Source organism: Pseudopipra pipra, chromosome 7 (genome assembly GCF_036250125.1).
Source record: "Pseudopipra pipra isolate bDixPip1 chromosome 7, bDixPip1.hap1, whole genome shotgun sequence".
NCBI classification, from domain to species: Eukaryota; Metazoa; Chordata; class Aves; order Passeriformes; family Pipridae; genus Pseudopipra; species Pseudopipra pipra.
The window spans coordinates 28,132,214-28,148,617 of record NC_087555.1 but is presented as its reverse complement, the minus strand read 5'-3'; the positions used below and the strand labels follow the sequence as shown (position 1 = coordinate 28,148,617).

At 47.8% G+C, this 16,404-nt stretch overlaps 1 protein-coding gene across 7 annotated transcripts in view; it reads left to right on the top strand.

Annotated features, from left to right (window-relative positions):
* Nucleotides 1-16,404, top strand: part of LOC135417351 (uncharacterized) — a 45,177-nt gene that overhangs the window by 25,593 nt on the left and 3,180 nt on the right. For 2 of the 7 annotated variants that reach the window (XM_064661386.1, XM_064661383.1), the window contains exons 2-6: nt 4,046-4,164; nt 5,792-7,525; nt 13,124-13,298; nt 14,021-14,225; nt 14,640-15,262. In XM_064661386.1, coding sequence (XP_064517456.1) covers nt 5,961-7,525; nt 13,124-13,298; nt 14,021-14,225; nt 14,640-15,262 — 2,568 coding nt within the window. In that variant the 5' untranslated portion in view covers nt 4,046-4,164; nt 5,792-5,960. Of the gene's footprint in view, nt 1-704; nt 1,714-4,045; nt 4,165-5,791; nt 7,526-13,123; nt 13,299-14,020; nt 14,226-14,639; nt 15,263-16,404 lie in introns of those variants that run through there. The other 5 variants (XM_064661384.1, XM_064661388.1, XM_064661387.1 and 2 more) reach the window with 5 other exon arrangements.

Genomic DNA, 16,404 nt, shown 5'->3' with positions numbered 1-16,404 from the left:
TGAGCAAACTAAAAAGGTTATTGTTATCTCTTTATTACCTGTTTTTGGAATCGATATGGCAATTGTTCCTCTTGTTAGCAATCCTGATCTGTGCCGTGGAGCAGACAATGACAGTAGTGATAATACTGTAAACTCAAGGAAAGTTACATGCAGCTGTTTACCCTAGGAAGAAAAAGAAACCCAGGAAATTGTACTGGCTTAGAGAACTACTGTGGCTGTACCTCTCCTGCTGCAATTAACAGACACTATATAAGCCCTGTTCCTGTTTCAGCTGCTATAACAGACAAAAAAACCTCCAAACCCCAAGAAATATAACTGCAGTCACCTTATCATCCTGCTGCATCAACCAGTTTCTGCAGCACAGCTGTGGTTAAGAGAACAGCTAAAAAAGAAAATACAGCCAAGGCACCTTTATTTTTCTTGTTAACCTTTAACTTGAAAAAATAAACGTATCTGGCATTCTTTCCCTTGAGACTGCTGGTGTTCTGCTAAGCAGCTGAAGTGATGTGCATGACGTGGCAGTAGACAGATCATGCTGTGTCCATGAGGTTTGCTGTATCAGATAGCAAAAAACTCACAGCAGTATTGTAGCTTGCTAAAATCCTTTATACAGATCTTTGAAATGTGCTGTTTGCATCCCTCTGGCTGGTTAGATCTCTGAAATAAAAGGGAGATTGTGCTCCAGAATAAACTAACCTCTGTTCAGTGGTGCATTTTGCAAAACCTAATGCAGAGAAAGTAGAGTAAAACCTGAAGGTTATTTAATCTCGTATTTCAAGATGGAGTAAGGTGTCTCCAGTTACCCCCCTCCCCTCGAAGCAAGAGTCTGGTGTGATGGCTATGACTCAGAAGTTAATTTGCTTGTGACTGAGATGATGTAAAAGTGGAAAGTGGAAAATGTATCAATCTCATTTGAAGCCTCTGATCAAGGCAGGAGAGGCCAGACAATAGCAAGCTGCTCTCCACCATTTCATGGAACAAATGTCCTTCTTTGGTAAGTCTATTGAGCAAATCTTACTACAGTGAACTCTGCAAAGCAGCACCAATAAACCTACTCAACCCTGCCAGATTTGGTGGCCTCTTTTCCTGAGGCCTTGCAAAGCTCTGTGATCCCTTGTCCTGATGTCCCTGGAGTCCTTGAACATTACTGGTCTTCTCCACAGTGCTTTTCATTAGCAGTGAGCTACTTATCCTGTGCCTGCCTGCTTCATCCTCCTGACACTTTGTCTGGTGCTTTGCTGGGAAGGTCAGCCAGGCAGAACAGTTCCGATGTGTTTGGGAGGGAATAATTTATCCGTCAAGCTTTAATCCTTGAGAAATAAGTTCTTGGGGGGGATTTTGCAGGAAAATTGAGGTTAGTGGCAAGTCTCCAAGCAGGCACTTATCAGAATAGTGGAGAAGTTGATTAAACGAATCACATGGCAGAAAATAAGCTGAGCACACGTTGCTTTAGTCTTATGCTCACTTAAGGCGTGAGGCTCATAACCACTAGGAGTTTTCAGTCCCTGAGCCAGAGAACAGGCAAGTGTTGCACAGACAACGTGACTGAAGAGCAGTGATATGCCACAGTGGCAGCCAACACGAAGCTCTGTTTTGCTGTTTGGCCTGGAATAAGTCAACATTGGCGTGGAGGATTGCCAAACTAGAATAAAGCCTGAGCTTTGGGGAAGCATGGACAGGACTGCCTGGAAGTACCCAGTTGGGTAAATGAAGGTGTGTAGCCTCAACCCACAGTGCTCACATACACTGTGGAGCAACAAAGAATTGGCAATTCACTGCTTGGTCTTAACTGGAAGAGAGCAAAGGATGCATTAGGACTGTTGTATACCTTCAGGAGGGGGTGAATTAGGACCCAGAGCTGGATCACCATGTCAGAAATCAGCATTTACTTCTCACCATTCCCTCACACTTCTGTGACGTTTGCCAATTTCCATACCTGGAATCACCTGCTGTAGCTGCAGACTGTAGTTACAGCTCTGAGGTGGGAGGGCAAACTCTTTCATATTGCTGTAGTTCCCAATGTTTCTTTGTTGGTGACTTTGTTGGTGTAAGACTGCAGGTAAATAGTCTGTATGTACAGTGGGTCTGCAAGTATGTGCTGAAAGGTCATCTTTAGGGTATCAACCGTAAGCATATTAACTGAGATTTTTTTCTTCTGTCTCCATCTGGTGCTGTCCTCCAGCAGACTGCTTAGAACATGCTTGTGCTTGTGTTACTTGGGAGCTGAGTGTATAGACACATCCTTTACATTATGGGGGTGTCAACGGCCTGACAAACGCAGGCGTGTGAGCTGAAACTATGACGCTGTTGCTTGTGTGCCCTGAGGAATGGAGCACAAGAACAGGGAAAGGAGGGAGAAACAGTGTTTCCTGGTTACAGGCCAGGTACAAGTTATCTGGTGTTTTAGAGAGACCACTGCTTTTTTCCTGCTTCAAGTATCCCTGCGCAGCGGGAAGCAGGCTGTGCCTCAGCACAGCCAGTCCCCCTTCACAGGTCATGACTCGGGCAGCAGCTGGTCAGGGTGCTCAGGGAAATTAAGCTTTAGCTACCTGACGTGCTGTGCACAACCCTCAGGGTAGTGACGTGGGGGGAATGGGTCAGTTCACAAGAGTTCATTAGGAAAGAGGTGGTTCTTCCAAGAATGGAGTGACAGGGAAGAAAGGTGCTGCTGCCCCAGCTAGCTGTTATGAGATCACTACAGCTGCCCTGCAGGAGTGAGATGAAATGGAAATCACTGATTTCTGAGGCTCCCTCTCACTCCAGCCAGGGCACCAGATCCCCTTGCACACCCACCTGTGCATCAGCTACATCTGCATACACCTTTGCTCTGAGCTCTCCTGGAAGTATCAAAGGGACTTCCTGTGTCCGAAGTGTTCTCTTAGACCAAAAAATCATGTTTTAGAGAAAGAAAAGTCAGCTCTATTGGGTGATAAATATTAAAATAAACTATTTGGAAACGAAATTCCCATCTTCTTCTACTTAATCCAGTACATTTTGGTGCCTGCCTACATGTCAGCAAACTCTGCACGGCCTCTGGAAAGTCTCTGTCTCCTGCTGTCTCACAGCCAACTCTGGCTGTTCTCTATCTTCTCTGGCTCCTCCACTCTGCAAACCTGCCTCTGGCTCGTGCTCTCTGTCCCTCGCTCTGCCTGCCCCACTGTGCCCACAGGAGGTTTCTCCCAGCTGGTCCTTCCCTGAAAGTGACTTTTGCCATCCCACATGCATCTTCTGGAAAATCCTGCCCTGGAGAGCAGCAACAGGTCCCTGCTGCCTGGCAATGCTCCTGAGCACTGGCACCTTCCACACCCGCTGGGAAAATGGGCCTCAGCTCTCCTGCAGGGCAGAGGGGTGCCCTCACCTGCTGGTGGGTTTGAGGCATTCCCCTGATTAACAGAGGGATGCAACCCCCCGCCATGTGGTCTGTGCTGTCACTTGAGCAGGCAGGGGCAGAGTGGCCACTGACAACCCATACCTGGCATCACTGTAGCTGACCTGATACAGTGGGGCTCAGCACTATGAGCACTGGCAGTGAATGTCCACCTGAAAAGAATCATGAGGACAAAAGTCAATTGTCTTCTCAATGCTGACCCATCTCTTGATGAAGGGAGCAGCCACAGACAGATCCCACCCTGTCATTTCTGTTTCTCTACTTTCTTGCTCTTCTCCTGAGTGCTTCTGCCCCTGCCTGTGTGCTTTCTTCTCTGACCCCCTTGCTCTCACACTTATACACGCAGAGCCTCCCTCACATGCTTTCTCTTCAGGCCTTACTGTATGTAGCTCCCTGCCTTGGGCCAGGGCAGCTTTATTCTCAGCTCTCACTACAGCAAGAGCTGTTTTCTCTTTATACTTACTCTGAAAGCACAGTACCAAAAGTACATGGTGGCTTTTAGTCCCTTGGCAGTGACCTGATCACAGACCAACCTGACAGGCCATGGCATCTTTTATTAACAGCACTTTCTCACGGGAGCCCTTTGGCACTACCAGGGGCCGTGTTCCCTACTCAGTGACTGGCTCTCACATCATATAATTCTCTCTTTCTTGACAGATTATGTTATAACCTATGATCACAGAAAGTCCTGATCCTCACGTTTCTCTGCTGTCACCTGTGGGCTCCTCCAGAGCCATGAAGAAGGGGGAACTCCAGCCCCACCATGACAAGACCGGGTGAGAAGTGCCTGTGAACAGCCACACTTTGAGAACTAGTTTTAATTTTTATTTTTAGCAGTTATGAAGGATGGAAATAATGTTCTCCATTCAGCGGTGAACCAGAGGAGCAGCTCTGCCTTCTCTCTCTGGGATTAGATTAAAGATAGTTTCATTAATGTGGGGAAAGTATGCTAATTTGAGCCATTCTAAGCAAGGGATGAATGAAGCTCCCAGCACGTTACCAAGATTGGCTTCCAGGCAACACACTACCTCAGACTTCCCCTCAGATGGAAGGTGTCTTTTGGTGTGTCACATGGTGAGATGCCTGAGGTGTCTTGGCCTTCAGGGAGTAACGAACCTCTTTGTTCCTGTCCCGATCAAGGTGTCTGTGCTGCCTGAATAGTTTGCCACATGTGGGGAATCCAGATGCACTACAGAACAAACAGCCTGGGCTGTAACTTATATGGTTCTGTCTTGCTTTACCAAGACCTCTTCCTGTGTGTTCAACCTGGTTGATTCCTGCCTGGCTTATTACTAAAGACTGATGCCTCACCATCCCAGCTCTATCTTGCCCTTACAAATCTCAGGCTAACCCCATATTTCCTGCCCAATCTTGCTGTCCTTTATGTATGGCTGTCCTTTATGTATTCCCTTTGCCAGGAAAGGCAGTGGACTGAGCTGTAGCAGACACTGGTGCCTTGTGTGACTGCTGGCAAGTCTAGGAGGCCTAAGTCCTTGTGAGAAATTTGGAGTCTCTCCATTCAGTATAAGGGGGCTCCATCCACTTCCAGCGATGACACAGATACTTAGCTTTCATCCTGCTGGCCCAAAGTAGAGTCTGAGGATTTAATTCTCTGCTCTGAACACGAGATTTAGTCACTTAGATTCCCTGGTCCTTACAATACTGAACACAGCTCATAGGAGCAGCCTTGGAAAGCACACCTTTCTCTTTCTGGGTCTCATGGAGGGTGATCATTTGGGCCTGTGGTTAAGGAGTCAGGATGGTGCCTGTGTGAAAGTCCGTGAGGTACCATTGTCTCTGCACTGGGAAGGCCTTTGGCAATGCTTGGCTACCCTATGCAATCAATAAACCATATGCATCTTCCCTGTGAAGGGTTAATCAGAGCAATAAGGGGGCTGCAGTGTGACTGTCAGGCACAAAACCACCACCTTTATTTGTCCTCCTTGCTGCTTGGGTCTTCCAGGAGACCTCAGTGTTATGTGATCCTTTCACACCCCAGCCTCCCCCTTAACCCACACACTCTTGTCTGCACCCCCTTTGAGGGCAAGAACCTTGCTATCTCTTGTAAACCTGCTGTCTCATGAAGTGCTGCAGTGAGAGTAAGCTGGGCCTGCAGCAAGCACTTCTGAGCATTTGTCACTGGAGTTGAACCACATTATTGTGAGGGAATTGCTGAGGGTAGGTAGGATAAACTTCTCCAAATTCAGATGGGTAGTGTAAGGCCACTGTTGGCTTGGCTAGAGAAGAAAAAGATTCCCTGCCCCAAGCCCTGTGGCTCATCTCCTAGTTATGCTGCTCTGTTCCTACGCAAGCTGTTGGTGTTGGCTTCTGCGTTCCCTGGAAGCAGACCTGCTGTTGCATCCTGCGGCTGCTTCAGTAACTCATCTTTCCTTCCATTCACAGGTCTTCCGTGCATGGCGACTCCACCCATGTGAGAGCTCTCTTATGTGAGTCCTCAGCAGCACATTGTGCTGTCTGTGGTCTGTGGACACTGACTGCCATCTAAGCAACACCACAGCTCCCTCCTCTCCCCCTAGACGCCACTGTCTTAGAGCCTCCATGTGCATTTGCTATGACATACATCAGTGTTGATGAGAGACAGGAACACTGCCGGGTGATCTCGAGCTGCCAAAATAATCAGCTCTGTGCACAACATGGCTTAAAGGATTTTTCGGTTAGCAGCATGCATCCACTAAAGAACCTAGACACTCACATTTTTTCTGGGGACTTCCACACTCTAGACTACTGCCACACGGGCAAGGCACCTTTGGCCGGTCCTGTGGAAAACCGGATGTATCGGAGCGTGGAGAACCTTCACTGGGCAACTGTTGCCGACTCTGGGCTGTATTCTCACTGCCGGAGCCTGGATAACGAGATCATCTTTCGCTATAGAGGCACCAGTCAGTGGACAGAAGGCTGTGTGGATGTGGCCCCAGTACAGAGCACGTCGGACTCTCCGAGAAACCTTTCTCTCCGTGCTAAACAGACGTCTCGATCGGCACAGAACGTGCTCCTCCCTCCCTTTGCCAAAGTGCCTCAGTGGCTCTTCCCTTCTGCAGAGGAAAGAGCCCTACATGGGGATGCCAGAAAAGAGCTGAAGGAGAAGCTGAGGCTGCACAGCAGTAAGGTGGCAGAGCCCTGTAAGCCAGTGCGTCCCCAGGTGGCCCTGCCTGACCTGATGGCCCGGGAGTTCTTTGAGTGCCAGGTGTGTCGGCAGTGCAAGAACGGTTGTGCTGTCAACTACTGCACGGTGTTGGTGGAACACACTGCCCTCAGGCACGGCCTCACAGGGAGACAGGGACTGTGCTTTGCACACAGGATCATCAGTCCAGAAGACATCAAGCAGGAGGCTCAGAGGAGGCTTCAGCTCCGAAGGCAGAATAGCTCCCCCAGTTTGCCCCTTCAGCACTCAGGGGAAAGCCATGAGATGGGCAAATCCAGAACAGCAGAAACCCTAGAACAATACAGTGGGGAAACAGATGGCAAAGTCACATTGGGACAGAGCAAGAAAGGTCGCTGTAAAGGGAGGCTCTACATACCCACCTTTGAGGAATTTAAGCAGATGAGAAGAAAGGAAGGAAATTCATCTGCCAGCAGCAGTGAGACAACAGAGTGCTTGAATAAGGGTCTGCCTGCAAACCAGACACTGGAGGAGGAAAAGAATGTCTGTCCAGAAGCTTTGGGGACCAAAGCTGTCAATGAATCTGCTGTCACAGCGGAGGATGATGACGATGTATTCCACGAAAACCACACCTCTGCTGGCTTTTCCCAGTATCCAGCCACATGGGATGGTTTCAGGATGAGCAGTCCTGAGCTGAAGGACAAAACCTTCCATACCTCTAGTCCAGATACATCACCAGTCCCTATTTGCTCCAGTCCAATTCCACGATCACCTTTACAGGCAGTAGCAATACACAGAACTGGGCAGGAGATCTTGAGTGATGAGCAGCAGAAAGGAGAGACAAGAAAATTAAATGATGTCCTCCACCTTGCAGGGCAGTCCCTGGCTTCTGAAGCCCAGTCCTCTTGCTGTTCATCGCTGCTGTTAGAAGCTACAGACTTATCCAGCTATGGAGCTAAGCTACAAAAAATGAAGGATGAATTCATAGGTTCAGCCTTGGAACTTATTAAGAAAAGGTAACATGCTCCATGGGGTCATCTGAAAGCAGTTCCATTGTTAATGATCTCGTCTTTCTCCTGATATGTACATTTAAGTCCTGTAGCATGAATGTGTTGTTGGCAGAGCCTTTGATCTTAGAGTCTCTGATAGCCACATGGACGTCTTTAAGCTGTTGAGCTTAAACTCCATCTTTGCGCAGGATTAAACATCAAAAAGCATTTTCATCTAGACTTCGCCTTTTTGTGCACCTTAATCCTGTAAAGACAGCAGCCATTAGTTCTGACACCCAAATTCCCACTCGTTTTATTTCTGCATTAAATTGTTGAAATGTCTTTTTTTTTTATTCATCTGTTAAAAGTAGAAGACAGACGAGGGATACAAAGTACTAATGTGATTCCTTTGAAGAAAGATGTAGAGTCTGTCCTACCACTGCAGGACATGAATTTAGATAGTGTGACATGCAGCAACAAGTGCTTTCACTTGCTGCCTGTATGAAGTGAACCAGCAAACAAGAGCAAGGTGGCTGCTATGAGTCTTTAATCACCTTTTGTAGAGCCACACAGCAGCGAGTGAAAGCGCTCGCAAATACTGCCCTTCTGCCAACTCAGTGTAGGCAGCGAGAGAAAATGGTTTTGTAAAGTCTTCCTTCATCTTCTCCAACCATGGTTTCCCCCTTCTTTGGGAAAGATGTCCACAAGGACTGCTTTTTCTCTATCTTGGTTTTGGACACTGCAGTCCTGTTACCTCCCTCCTGCCAAAGAGAAGTGGATCCCTTTCTATGCAGAGTGGCTCAATAGGAATCAGCAAAGTTCTAAAAGCTAAGGATTTGGGGCAGTTATCACTGTCTTATCACGATGGGAAAAGGCTGATGGAAAAAGGAGGAATAAGTGTTGGTGGAGTGGTTTATTTCCATGCACTTGGCTTTCATAACTGGCTTTGCCAAGAATTGCATTTGACTTGTTTCCCGGCTGCTTCTGCAATCCACAGATCAGTGTGTGAAATGCCAGGGCATCAACCTTGTATGCTGTCTTGCTGTTCTGGAATGCATGGGCTCTGAGACTGGACTCAGGTTTTGGAGGAGATGATAGTGACTTCTGCACAGGAGTGAGAGTCATCTGAAAGAATTTCTGTGGAGCTGAAGCAGGGTGACAAGCAGAAATACTTCTGCAACTTTGCATTCCAAAGGGAAGTGGGTGGTGTCAGAGCCCTAAATGCTTCCCTCAGCTGTCCAACCCAGCTTTGTGCTTTTTTTCTAGAGTATGAAACCCCAAAGAAGCAGATGAGAAAGCTGTAGTATGCAGCCATTTTCATTGAGTAGGTTATTTTTGTCATGGATGTGAAATGAAATACACAACCTGGCACAAGCAAGGAGTGTAGGAAGAGCTGCCTCCATGCAGATCAAAGGTTTGACTAGTATCTGGAGCCCAAGGTGAATGCATAGCAAAGTACAGGAAATGAGTAGTGCATAAGATCTTTCTTCCCACTACTCTCCTGGCCTCCAAACACTTCCTGCCCGGGGCCTCTATGGTTTCAGTGTGGTTTCTTTGCTTGTAATATCTACAGTGATTTTTGTTTCTGTGAATGTGTTCAGTCTCCCTAGTTGGATATATTAAAATCTATGAAGTGATTTTATTAACACCAAAATGATAGTTGATCTAAAAATGAGAATGACAGTGGTTCCAGTATGAGAGAGGTTGTATCATGTGAAGGAACCAGCCTGGCCTGTTTATTTTCTGTAATAATAACATCAATTAATGGTAATTGTTATTGCCAAAGCACTGGTTAGTGGGAAACTTGAGTTTCTTTTTTATGGAAATTTCTCATTTTTCCATCATTTTCACCTGAGACTGTAATGTGCCTGAATATTCACAATTCAAGCTGATTCTCGCTGCAGGAGTGGGAGACTTTTTATCTGGATGTTTTGGGTCCTAAATTATGATTGTTGACATTCAGGCCACATTTTTATAACTTCTAAATGAAATGAGCTGAAAGCTGAGGATTCAGTCCCATTTCCACTGATACTGAGCTCAGCAAGCCCTTGATAGAGATGTTGTGATGGAGTGTCATAGAATAAAATACCTAAAATTGTCTTCTTTCTAGTGGTTCTGTGTGTCACAGTTTTACAAAGCAGTTTTGTCTGTAAGTTAACTGTCTCCCTAGCAATTCATAGTTAATTAGTTAAGACTCATTCAATTGACTTAATATTTCACCAGTGAAGATTTGATTTTCAGTCTTGAAATTATGGCAGCTTTAGGCACCTCACTGGTCACTGTATACCTTTAATTTAGGTTGTAGTCCTGGCTGGGAAGGGGTGTTGAGATCTAGGTGGAAATCCTGTAAGCATTTCAATATATAGTCCACTTTCTGAAATTGTTAAATGGCAAATTGTTCAGGATAAGGGTATGCAAGGACCAGGGGGGTTGTGTCTATGAAATGGGAGACATGGTGACAATAGAAACCTGCACAAGGTAGCAAAGGACATGACTAAGAAAGAAGACTTCCTGGAAAGAGTGTTGTATTTGGGATGGCACCAGGGCGGTGGATAGAATACCAGCTTCCCATAGTGGAGGACTTCAAGTCAGGAAGGGAGGTGACAGCAGGGAAGGCGTGCACAAAAATGTTTCCATGAGTCAGAAGGAGTCAGGAACATGTGAAAAGGGCTGAGAACTGCTGGCCTGAACAATGATACAAGCATGAAGAGGCCCATAGAGACCATGAAGGAAAGTAGGTGCATTTCCAGTTGTACACTACACCCCTGCTACTTCTGCTTCCATGAGATTCAGAGATGATGACCCAGAGGTTTAAAAAGACTTTCAAAAAGAACATATCCTCCCTGTGCTGGCCCAAGTGCATCACCTGTCTTGGGGGAACAAGAAAAACTGACACCAATCCCAGGCATAAACTCCTGTCCCAGTAAGTGGTTTGATCCCAGAAGGAAATATGCCAGAGTCCCCCCCTTCTGCAGCTCTGCATGAGGGCAGAGGGGACTGCTTGAGCAGGCAATGGTGCAGACCTGTTGGCTGCACAGATCTCTGCCAAGAAGAGGGGACTGGAGAAAGGGGCAATATTCTGTTTTCTTGGCAATGTCCCCTCTTCCTCCTAACCAGAGGCAAAGGTTAAAGCCTGAAGCTGTGGTTCTGCAAAACTGCTTATATCCTCCCTGTTTTGCCCACATCCCTCTGATCACACTCCTAGTAAGAGAAGCAGCACTTGCCCCAGCAGTCAAAGCAAGGATGAAGAAATCTCCTGTCACAAGAGGTGGGCTCTGCATCATTGCCTTTTTTTACCTCTCGCTGACCAGCCATGGGGTAGGTTAAATTTCTCAGTCTCCAGTAATGTTTCCTTAGCTCAGCTCTCTGGATACTATTGGCTCTTATTCCCACTGCAGGTCATGGCTGGAGATTTTTTTTAAATATTGCTATTGGTTATGGAAACCACAATAAGTGGTGGCATCTGGTCTGCAGAGAGCTGCTGTCAGCTTCACTTAACGGAGCAGTAATGTCCTGGAATACTTCCCATATTTAAGTGGATGATTTTGAAGCACTGTAAAAATGACAAATGAAAGCTCAGCATCTCTCTCAGAGTCTGGTCTGTGTGGTGGTAGGTGGTGTGATCAAGAAGATAATATTTCAGTTTTGGGCTCTGCTACTGACCTTGGACACATCCCCATTGCCTCTCTGTGCCCCTTTCTGTGTGTTTGAACCAGGAATGGTTTGAGCAGGAGCAGCTTTTGGAAAGGGTGGTTTTCCAGCAGTAGCACATCGTCCTCGAGAGTTTTCTTGCTCTTTAACCTGTGCCTCCCCTCCCATGAGTGTGCCCAGCTGAATTGTTCATACTTTACCCAACTCAGTGAAACATTTATGAAATGATCTGGCTGGGAATACATGAGGTCAGGTATATTTTTTAAACCCATATAATTTCAAGACTGATTTTAGATCATAGCCATACAGACAGTTACACTGGGCTGAAGGAGTGGCATCCCAAGCGTGGCTAGGGACAGGAGGGAGGAAGGAGGCAGGAACCTCTCAAGCCAAGCCAGGCCAGGCCAGGCCAGTACCATGATGTGACCACAGCCTTGCTGTGTTCCTGCGCTGCTCTTACTGCAGCCCTGTAAGGGGGCTGGCACAGTCCCTACTACAGACTGCTTCGTGACAGTGCTGATGTTGGTATCCCCTTTCTGCAGGCTGGGCAGTAGAGACCTGGAGAGTGACAACAAAAAGTGAGCCTGCTGTTGGCACTGTTGGCACTGCTGGCATTGCTGCGCAAGTGACGTCTAAACTCTTTTTAACTGGTAGTGTCAGCAGAGACCTGGAAGCATAAATGGGGGAAGATGAAAAAGCATCAGCTGGAAAGATGCAAACCAACTTTTCTGGCCTGACAACAGAGACGGCTTGTGTCCTGGGAGATTTGTTCCCTCTTCAGCAATTTCAGTATTGGCTGATGGTTTGTTATTGGAGCCAACTGTCACTCACTGTAAGGAGAATGCCCATCTGTCTCATGTGTTTGCTTGTAGCTGACACTGTTGGAATTGCATATTAGCAGTACGACCTATCAGCATAAGTTCACAAGTGAAGCCTTTAAGAAGAAGATTTTTCTCATAGGAGATTTTTGTTGAGCATAAAATATATGCATAACCTGAAATATGTTCCAGACTTTGGCTTCCTGTATATACAAGCGTCCATATCCAGTCCTCACAACCTTGCTTTGTAAAGGGATCCAAGTCCATAAAAATAAAGTAAATCAAAAATAAAAAAAAAATTCTTCCAAGCAGGCTTCATTATGCATGGAAATAAGGTGTCTCAGAGAGTCTGTTTAAAAAATGTATCACAAGTAGTATCACAAATGACAGCCTGTCAACTACTCTGTCAAGTCAGTGGTTTTGCACCAGACTGTGTCTGTCTGGAGAGGTGTTGGTGTCTACAGAGAAGGGAACATGGGGTTGGAACAGGCTGTCTATGTCGGCCAGACCAGGCCCTTGTTAGCTACAGACAGCCACGAATAAGGGCATCTCAGAATTGCCAAGTGAGAGCAATAGACTCTGACAATCTTTTCAGGTCTCTTAAGTGCACCAAAAGGCCTGATCCTGAGATCACTGAAAGAAGGGGGTATCTTTCCAGTGGTTTCAGTGGGCTTGGGATCATAAGAAATGAAAAACAGAGGGAAAGCTCCTTTAATCCTCTAATCCCTTCAAAGTATTAGGGTTTTTAGCAGGTTTTCTTCCAGATGAGCAGTATGGTTTCTGTGTTGACAACATCTCTTTAAATAGCAGCAAATATGGATATGGCCTACTTAGAAGATTTTCTGGTCCCTATGGAGAACTTCATGTTTTATGGACACAAAAATGCCCTGTGAACACCCAAGACTTGATAACCCAGACTGATGTTGGCAAAAGCGCAGTTACCCAATTTGCACAGTCTTAATTGAGCTGTGCTTAGAGCCCCTAAAATGCATATACAGCCATCCATGCTGACCAGTCATGATTCCTGCCTGCACTTGCCCTGAACTGTTGCAGATGGTTGTTAAAACTGGGGCTTGCTGCTCAGTCTCATCTGTGTCAGGAACAGCAGGAGAATTGCATCCATGATGTTCATCAGAATCTGCTTCTTCCCTTGCAGCTGCAATGCTGAGACTGCTGCCAAATCCCCCTCTAAGGGACAGTGTGATCTGAGGGAAGCTGATCTCCCACCTCCGGAGGACAGCCAGCAGCCCACAGCGATGTCCATGGCAACAGAGACCTGGGAGAACAAGCCAAGCAATGAGACAGCCAGCGCCACTCCACCTGCAGGGAATGTAAGGGAGAGGAATTCACCTCTCATCTTGGGCACGTGTTCAGGATTTTTTCCTCATTAGAAGCTCTGAAGGATCCCTTGGTTGTAGGATCTGGGCAGGCTGGGAGCCTTCGATCTGAAATCACACCAACTTCCATGAGTGATTAAACTCTGTTAGAAGCATTTCTAGTGCCTTTTTTATTACAGTTAATGAAACAGAAGTCGGTTTTGTGCCCCTGCCTATGTGCCACTGCATTTCTTTCAGGGAGTTCAGCAATAATGACTTCATGGCTTCCAGAGCATCTGGGAGATCAGACTCCCTCCTAGTTCCCTCCTGGTCAAACTGCTGATGTCAGTAAGGCATGGAGGATGGAGCTGTGGACCCTGCAGCACCAAAACGTTCACAGAGCAGAGGCAAGATAGCTCAGAATCCTGGGAACATCCCCCTGGCCTGGGCTGTGCTGTTGACTCCTTCATGGGTATTTGACAGCCATGATCCAACCCCCTCGTGTTCTCAGAGCTACACAACAGCAAAGGGAAAGGGGTTCTTGCTCTTAGGACTGAGCAAGACAGAGGGACCAGGGGGAACAGATTCCTTAATGATCTTGTAGTGGAGCTGCATTTACAATCCCACTGCTGATGAGTTGCCTTTCCTCTCCTTTGGCAACTAAAGTCCAGTGGGTGCAGACCAGGTGCTGCTTTGACCACAGCCTTGCTCTAAACCCTTTCCTGCCTTTCTTGCAGACCCCTAGTCCTGGCTGTCGCCGATCCAGCTCCGACATAGTCCATGAGAGCACGGATGGTGCCAAGGCCCAGCGGGAGTGCCGGCTGCGACCACACTTCAGTGACCCTATGCCGACAGACTCGGTGAAGAGGAAGCAGCTGGAGCTGAAGATTGCGGCTGCAGCACGGCAGCACGCGCAGAAACGCCGGCAGGAGCGAGACTATGGTACACACTCTGCACTCTCAGAGGGGCTGGAGGGTCAGATGCTGAGCCTGCTGTGCTGCTGTAAATATGGAGTAACTCTATGACCTGGGGAAGGGAAGCATTCTGGGTTGTACCCAGGCATGCAAGAAATCAGGATTTACTCTGCTGCGTCTCTGTCCCTGTATGGCAGGGGAAGAGGCAGACCAAATGAGTTCATAGGTGTGGGCAGTGCAGGGGTGACAGGCTCCAGGCTTCACCTGGGAGCCATTTGCTTCTGACTCTCACCAGTCTCAGCAGCAAAACAGGGAGGGGAGGCAGCTCAGAGCCCTGCTTCACCAGATGTAGCCTGTCCCCACAGGATTCCTCATGGTGAGAGATCCTCAGGTGAGCTCTCTGCAGCTGGCAGTGCCTGTAATGATTTGTGTCTGTTCTCAGGTCCAGTGGTAGCAAAAGCCAACCTTGGCCATGGTGGCAGCTTTGATGAGACTCGCCGTGCCCCACGTGGCTCCCTCCGCTCCAGGCACCATTGGAGCAATGTCAGCAGCCTGAGCACAGACAGTGGGATTGTTGGCGTGAATGATGCCCGGGACGACCTGGATCCCAGCGAGGGCACCCGGACCAAGTCAGCAGATGTGGAGAGGGCAGATAGTGGCATTGGCCAAATGCCAGCCAGGAAGTGGAGGAACAGGGCATCTGAAACACTGAGCTCCCTGCAGACCTGGGAAGCCCACCGTCCCTGCACTGACTGTGGAGAAAGGGACCTGCCGGTGGAGACAGATGTTCAGAACTGCAACCAGAGGCGGGCTGACCTCTGCGAGAAGTGCCGCAAGCGCAGGACGGAGCGCAAGGAGTCTGTGCTGGAGTTTGTCAACACAGAGGCCAGCTATGGAGAAGACCTGCGCATCATTAAAGAGGAGTTCTACCTCCCCATGCAGGCGGCCGGGTTGCTGAGCCAGGAGCAGCTCCAGGGCATCTTCAGCAACATCCAGGAGCTCATTGACCTCAATGAGAACTTCCTGGAGATACTTCAGGAAGAGATCGATCAGGCCTTTGACCAGGTATGATGCTGTGTGCTCTAAAGGGGCTAGACAAGGCAGGCAGGAATAGGTTTCGTGTCAGTGAGGCAGCATAGGTGGAGCAGAGGAGCAGGAGGTAGGATTCCTGGGTTATGGTCATCTATCTAGTCCCTTGTTCCCTCAGCTCTTGTAAACTAGTGATTTCAGAAGCTGTGTGCCAGGTCATAGCTGCTGGCCCACTCTCTGCTGTGGTAATGCCACAGGCCACCAGCAGTCCTGCTCATTTATCCCATTAACAGGACCTAATGGTCCCATTACCAAGCTGGTTAGCCTGGATGCTGGTAAGAGTGTGACCATGGGGGCACAAAGCTCAGCTTGGTCAGTCTCTCAGGCCATGCTCTTGCAGCCCTGAGCTGACTCGCTTCATGCTGGCTTGGCTGTGCTTGCCTTGGCTTGCAGTTTACTGCGGCTTGGCTCTAGGCTGGCTGCAGGGCCAGGCAGCACAGGCTGCTCCCTGCTCTACAGCTCTGTGTACTGGCTGTGTACCACCCTATGCACCCTGTCTCGCACAAGGAGCTTTCCTGCCCCACTGGCATGGTGGTCAGAGGGCAGAGAAATCGAAGTAAGACTAGAGCAGCAGACAGTCACTTCAAAGAACATTTAAACAGCACAACACCCTCTTTTCTTCAAGAAACCAAACTCCACTTGTTGCTGTGTCAGTTTCTCCAGGATGTTTTGCTCTCTAGGAAAACATCCCTTCTCTCCCTCTCTGAAACCCTGCATGTCAGACTGAGTGACACATGTTTCAAAAGCTCAATTTGGACAACCACTTGTGCACCTGGCACAGAGAAGACAGATGTGCACAGCCCGTTTGATGGTCCCTGTGAATAATTTATTGAGGCAGTGGCTTCTACAAACAGCCATGGGTTTCCCCATCTCCTCCATCTTGCCTTGGCAATCAGAGCTCAGTACTGTACTGAAAAGCTGCCAGCAGCCAGAGAACTGTTCCCTCTTTTGCTGGTGAAATGAGTGGTGATTGCAGAGCATGTCAGCAGCATACACCTTGACAGAGTTAAGAGCATTATGTGGCACCAAATTCTTGCTATTCTCATAATTTATTATGCATCCAGAAATCAGAGGACAGTTTACCATGGTATTTATTTTTCCCTCTAGGCATCAATGTA